At 36.7% G+C, this 6,743-nt stretch overlaps 1 protein-coding gene across 1 annotated transcript; it reads right to left on the bottom strand.

The window, feature by feature from the left end:
- Positions 1 to 476: 476 nt before the first annotated feature.
- LOC109013083 (high mobility group B protein 14-like) lies at positions 477 to 6,743 on the bottom strand. Its single transcript, XM_018995035.2, has 6 exons — positions 6,486 to 6,743; positions 5,753 to 5,932; positions 4,179 to 4,236; positions 4,013 to 4,057; positions 909 to 989; positions 477 to 824 (listed from the first exon to the last, which is right to left on the bottom strand). The coding sequence occupies exons 1-6, from the start codon at positions 6,569 to 6,571 to the stop codon at positions 771 to 773; spliced, it is 504 nt and encodes a 167-aa protein (XP_018850580.1). The 5' UTR covers positions 6,572 to 6,743; the 3' UTR covers positions 477 to 770.

Raw genomic sequence — 6,743 nt, 5'->3', positions numbered from 1 at the left:
CAATTATGAACAGAAATTATATATATATACTTCAAAATTCTACATTTTCTTTAAATGAAAATGACTTTCTATTGACATGCATCAATTATGGCTGGAAGAAAAAACTGAAAAAATAGTTGATGGTTGTATAAAATGGTTGTCAAATAGGATGCTAAGTAGCACGATTCCTAACAAAATTGCGTGTGGAACTCCTCAAAAGGTCTGTGTGGTTAAGAAAACAGCAGTCAGGTACAAACATACCAGAAATCCTACGATCACAAAGCAATCTAATTTGTGCCAACCCTCCAATCCCTCTCGCTCATGACATCTCTGAAATTATATATGACTTCTGTCCATTTATAATAAAAGGCTCTCCTAAAAGTTCTTTTTCCTTTTTTCTTTTTGTTTTTTGAGAGAGAGAGAGAGAGAGAGAGAGAACTCTAAAGTTATTTATGTTATATGAACATATGAGCGGGTATGGTTGTTTCAAACCAGAATTCACTCGGCCAAGTAAAGCCAGCCATTGTTTTCAGTTTTCTTTATCAAATTCAAAGCAATTTAATCCGAGAAACAACTTGGCAGAAACCAAGCTCCTAACAAAATCAAACTAAATGACACACTGTCAAATTTTGTTATCAGAGAAAGCAATTGCAAGCAGTCATCTACACAAAAATGATACAGACACTGACCGTTTCATATGACAAATGATTCGTCAGTCGATATACAACCTGTTGCCCAACCACTATTTACCCCTATAGAAACGTTACCTTTTACAGAACAATCCCACAGTTCTACTCATCAAACTCTGAATCAGAATCCTCAGTCTCTAGATCCTCACCGCTTTCCTGCAAAAGATACATGTTTTCATATAATTTGCCTCATTTACTGCTGCGGCAAACAACAAAGAAGAACATGTAAAGCTAGTTCACCTTTCTCTTGATATAATCCGCCGTGGCTTTGTCAAACTCTGCCCGTTTCTCGGTGGCTATGTCGTAATACTGAACTTTATCCTATTGCAAGAACCACAACAAACACAGGCAACCAAAAAAAAAAGAAACGGATTTAGAGTGGCAGAACTCTTGCCAGTTTCCTTCTAGAATCTTTGCAATATGATATTTGGAAAACTAATCAAAATACGCAACATCTTTTGATACTTTATACCAAAATATAGGTAAACTAATAACATATTAAAGTGAAATGAGGAGCTTTGATTAGGAAAGAACTATTATTTTACCAATGACAAAAAGTCTAAGATCAAAATTCCCCCATAATACAAATCTCCAAATGTACAGCATTCAACAGCTTTAAAAGGACCATCACAGAAAAAATATGCGAGGGACTGTTCATCAAACCCTGTGAATCAAAAATTTATTACTACATGAACTCTATACAATATATTTCCAATTGCTGTAGTGGCTCCGGAAGAGTCTAAAGGAGAGTCCTTGAAGTTCTGGTCATATTTAAACAAGAGGCTGTTGTACTCAAGTCAAACCTCAATAAAATGTTGTTTAACTTTTTTATACATACAGAGATTTTTTTATTTTTATCAGTAGAGAGAAGAAAAAAATGTTGTTTAACTTTTTTCTTAAAGAGAGTAGTCACCTACACCTGGTCAAATAGTTAAATAGCATCCACATAAGAAATATCACCATTAATACTTATTATGAAATATTACCAAGTTACCAGCTAACTCTACCAGTGTGTAATATCATAATCCAACCCATGTGCACAGAAGCATACGAAAGAAAATATAGAACCCAAGCACTAAATATCATATTCCAACCAAAGCGCAAAGGGGCACAACCCAATTACACAGGAAGCATACAAATGAAAACGCCCAACTAGCCAGAAGAAGGAAAGGAGCAAACATCTTTGAAATCTAAGAAACAAAAGACTTGGGAGTTGTTGTGAGCATCCATTGTATAACTCAAGGAAAACCCAAGCTACATCTAGGCCTATATTCCAAAAGAACTAATTAAGGTTATAATGTAAGTCAATTGGATTCATTATAAAGAACAAAAACTTCTCCCTCTCAAAAAATATGAAATCTCACTCACCACCCCTTGTACCCAATTCAGGGTATCACAAATGTCTCCCCTTAAATACCTGATGTCCTCATTAGGTCATTCCATTATAGGTGGTATGGTTCAAGTCCCACACTTGTATCTAAAATTGGCTCTAATACCATGTGTAACTACCTAAGGGAAGTTCAAGCCACAAGACATATATACTTCATAAAGACTAGTCAAGGTTCTTATCAAAAATACTAGTCAAGGTTACAATTGGAGCCCCTTGGAATTATTATAATGAGCAAGAACTTCTCCCTCCCAATTTATTTGAGATCTTATTCACCACCTTCATACACTCAACCTAAGGTAGTGTATGCGTAACGACCAAAGGAAAGCATTAGTCATATATGCACTATAACCCATAAAAACTAGTCAATTTAAAAATTTCCAAGAATCACTTGTAAAACTCAGTTTCTGCCAGTAAATAGCCAACGTAGGACTTAACACTCATGATTACCTTTAAAACTTACACACTGTGTGAGTTATTAATTTTCCCACTATGGAAGTGGGGTGTTACAAACTCCTCCCTTTTAAATTCCTAACATTCTAGTCAGGGTCATGTCACATAGAGCTCCAATATATCACCTGACTAGCTTTACAACTTGACTTTGATACCATATGCAACAACCCCAGAAAACCAACCACCTCTGCGCTATAACCCAAAAAAACAAGTAAACTGAATTTTCCGTAAAATCACTAATAAAGATAATGTGGGACTTGGCATTGCACTCATGACTACCTTCATAACTTACACTACATGAGTTATTCATTTTCCCAGTGTGAGATCAGGGTGTTACAACCATCTTGCTGAATACTATAGCTTTTAACCCGATCACCCTCTTCTCTCAGCTTTTAAACATTCAGGCATTACATTCTTGCCACATACATTAAACATAGCTAACCATCCTTCAAATTTCTTAATTTTTATGGCTTCCAAAAATATTTCACCAACATACCAACAAACCGCTCACTGGGACATAACCCACTCAATCCCGAATGTGTTGAAAACTTGATATCTCCACAATAACTCCGTATCAAACTCGCAATGTAGTAGAAGGTGATTAATATCTTCCCCATTATGTTAGCATATAGAACACCGATCCATTATTACAAGATGCATCTTTATCAGATTATTCATGGTTAAGATCATTCCTGAGGCGGCTATTAAGACCAAAAAAACCTTCAAAGGTGCCTTGTTTCTCCAAATATATGTCATGAAAAGGACGAATGAATGCGTTGAAATAGGATTTAACCTCAAAGATCCTCTTTTAAACGGGATCCAACATATTTGGTCATTACCGCCTCTTCTCCATCTAAAATAATACAATCTGTTGAAAAACGAAGAGAACAACTCCATCTCTCAATCATGGGGTAATATGGTAAAAGTAACATTTTATTGGGACAAATGGAAACTCCAGCAGTTTAATAGGGTCTTGGGTTTATGTGGGATACTAGAATTATCAAATTATCATCCACCAATTTCCATTGGGGCAAAGGTCAGGGATAATTACTTTTCCAACCAGAATAACAGCAAAGAAGATTATTTAACGTCAATTGTAGGTCACAAGAGCTGTACGGATTCAAGTGTATACAACCAAGGGAAAGTTGAGGTATGTTATAAGAGAGTATAGCCAGGCATAGTGTATATCACCTCCTATATACAAAACTATCAAGGGTACTTGTCAAAATTTTTAACTAATTCAACTAACATTTTGTCAGTTCAATACTTATCACAAAACATTTTGTCAGTTCAAGCCACTGTAAATAAAACAAGGTCTAAAACATTCAAGAAGCAAAACAATATGGAACATAATCAACCTTAATTACTCACACTAGACAACAAAACAAGTGTTTTCCAGGGAACTTCTTCTCAACTCAACAAAGAGAATAATCCATAATCCTATGCCAAAGAACTTACAAATGAAAAATACAAAAGCATGCTTAAATATAGATGCATCTCGAACCTCATATGTCATTATTTTCCACTTCTCTCCACATGCCTTGCCAATCTGAAAGATGGAAATAGAGCATATTTCATGCAAAAGGAAAGAAGAGAGTGAGCAACCAAAAAAGAGAGGCCGTTGAATTAATAAGACAATGCAAAATGGAAACACATGTCCCACCACTTACATCACGCATTGACTTGACATCTGGATTCTGGTCTTGAAATTCCTTACGAAAATCGTCCCTTGAAAAACAAAGTAAAATTAGTTTTATGATGTTAGACATGTTCAAAGATAGATTCTCGCATATGGAACAGCTTTCCATAGTAAACTTACTAATAGATTGCCACAATTGAGACAATACTATTCATTTTCTAGCATCAACGATAATAATGAAGAACTTCGAAATGATAAGGAGCACACTTTGGAGGAACTTCGAAATTTTTTTGCATACTCCTTACAGCATTGGTTTTCTGCTTCAGTGCTTAACGAAGATAGTGCTCATGATTTTCTGTTGTCCTTTTCTGGTTCTTAGAATGTATTTCAGGGGGTTGTATACTTCGCCTATTTCATTCGTATTAATAAAATTCTCTTGCTTATAAAAAAAAAATGAAAAAATGAAAAGGGCTGGAGAACATTTCACAGAGAGCTCACTAGGGTGGGTCAAGTGCGGTAAGTTGAATCTGATAAGGTCACCCCTATAGGAGTGGGAGGCTGAAGCACATGAAGCTATGCATAGAGAGGCTTGGAGATTGGCATGTTCTTAAGAAACCAGCAACAGCAACAGAAACCAGCAACAGAGAGACAAAAAAGAGGCAATTGGGAAATGAAATGAGGACGAGACTCTTTTCTACCCAGCGTGGCTCACAAATGATAGTAATGACATGGGTGAAATAATAAGTCAAGCTGCCAACAATGTTCTTAAGAAGCATAATTAACTCAGGACTGAAGGTTTTAAAGATGGGAGGCATCGATGGGGTGGCTTTTAAATCTATGCGCGCGCACGCGCACGCGCACACACACGCACACGCACACATACATCAAGGTGTTTTCTAGTACATATTAAGGTAAATTATATGGTGATGTATATCAAGCCGGCCCTTACTTTTTCATTCCTCCATCAAAATGGGATATAAAAGATAGCCTATGCATCTATTTCTCAACCAGTACGTCCACCTTTGCCCACACAAGAGTACAGCAAAACATAGCCATGGGAAGCATACCATGCACATAAACTAATTTGCTACAATTACTTGTTTACTTCCCCATAAGCATGACCTCGAATATAGATTGTGCCAGTGCCTAAATTCAATAACTCCATTATCTTTGCATGGCATCTTGTGTACACACCTTATTGCTCTGGTTTTCAGCCATTGTGCTTAATGGAACTAGTGTTCATGATGTATTTAGGTGTTCTTTTGTATACTTCCTGATGTATTTAGGAACAGTTGCTTAATGGTTTTCTGTTTTTAATTTCTGGTTCCTAGAATGTATTGAGGTATTCTTTTGTATACTTCCTGTATACACGGGCTTTGCCTACTCCGTTTATATCAATAAATTTTTTTTTTACTTATAAAAAAAAAAAAAAAAACCTTTGCATGGCATCTAAATGGATGAGCACCCCGTAGTCTAGTAACTATCAGCCAAACACACCTAAATCTGATTAAATTTTGGCATAGCGTACTAGTGTCTAATCTTGTCTAGCGGATTCAAGCACTAAAACCAAATACCAATTACTTGTAAATAAAACAGGGCACATACAAGAAGTAGAAGAAAGCAGTTGGCGGTTTTTTTGGCTTCTTATCATCAAATTTATTCTTTTTCTTCTTTTGTTTTGCGTTGGACTTCTTTACCAACTTGGGTCTCCTTCCCTCGCTAACTTTGCTCACCCTTGCCGATCTCCTCATCCCCTCGCTTGATTTTACCGTCAACGCCATTTCACTGTAAATTTTCAAGCAAACCCACTCTTTAGTTGACGTTAATGAAACTTTCATATTACTTATCAAAAAAAAAAGTTGACGTTAATGAAACTACAGAAATCAAACAAAAAAAATTCAGGTATACACTATGAAAGCATAATAAAAGTGCTGCTGACGTAAGAACCGGAAAACGAAAATCCTCTCCTATATATCATTTTTTGTTTTCACGGCGTTCTCTAATATCTCTATGATTTTGGAACCTTTTAGGGATGTGGTTTGGATATACGTTCACACTTTTCTTGGTTGCTGAGAAAACCATCAACAAGAGGAAAAAAAAAAACCCTCCACCCCCACCCCCGGCACTCAAAAAAGCCGAATGCAACTGATTTTCTAAGCTAAATTGTGCTCTCGGCTTTTCAAAATCCAAAACGCCACACCCAATAAATTGAGCAGTTGTCCTTTTCTTTTCTTCTTTCCTTTTCTCTTTCTGGGTATTCTCAGGAACCAAGCAGAAAGCCCACAGCAGCTTAAAGAGTAAAGGATAACCGAGAGTAAAGGGAGCGAGAGGTTCTTACTCATTGGATGTTCTCTTGGGGGCCTTAGCCGACGTAGAAGCTCGAGATGAGCGAGATACTTGGGACTTCTTAGCTTTCTTCGCCATTTTCCTTTTTCTCTGCGGTGGTCGGCCGTGACTCGGGGTTGACGGGTTAAATCGTCAATTCAACAGTGTCCCTGAATCATTAGAAAAAAAGGTTCTTTGTCACACGGGTACAAAAGATTGTGCCAAAAAGGGTGTGTACAATGCCAAGGGCTACGAGCTATCAACGACAATG

The sequence above is a fragment of the Juglans regia genome, chromosome 3, assembly GCF_001411555.2.
Source record: "Juglans regia cultivar Chandler chromosome 3, Walnut 2.0, whole genome shotgun sequence".
Lineage (NCBI taxonomy): Eukaryota > Viridiplantae > Streptophyta > Magnoliopsida > Fagales > Juglandaceae > Juglans > Juglans regia.
Note: the sequence above shows the minus strand (reverse complement) of the source record. Positions and strands in the feature narration are given on the sequence as shown.

What these genes read in the sequence shown, in the direction of transcription:
- LOC109013083 (XM_018995035.2), bottom strand. Translation starts at nt 6,571, where the DNA reads ATGGCGAAGAAAGCTAAGAAGTCCCAAGTATCTCGCTCATCTCGAGCT. An exon ending in CCCAAGAGAACATCCAATGA is followed by an intron (nt 5,933 to 6,485) that starts GTAAGAACCTCT and finishes GAAAATTTACAG; the next exon opens with TGAAATGGCGTTGACGGTAA. An exon ending in GGAAAATAATGACATATGAG is followed by an intron (nt 990 to 4,012) that starts GTTCGAGATGCA and finishes TTCTTGCAATAG; the next exon opens with GATAAAGTTCAGTATTACGA.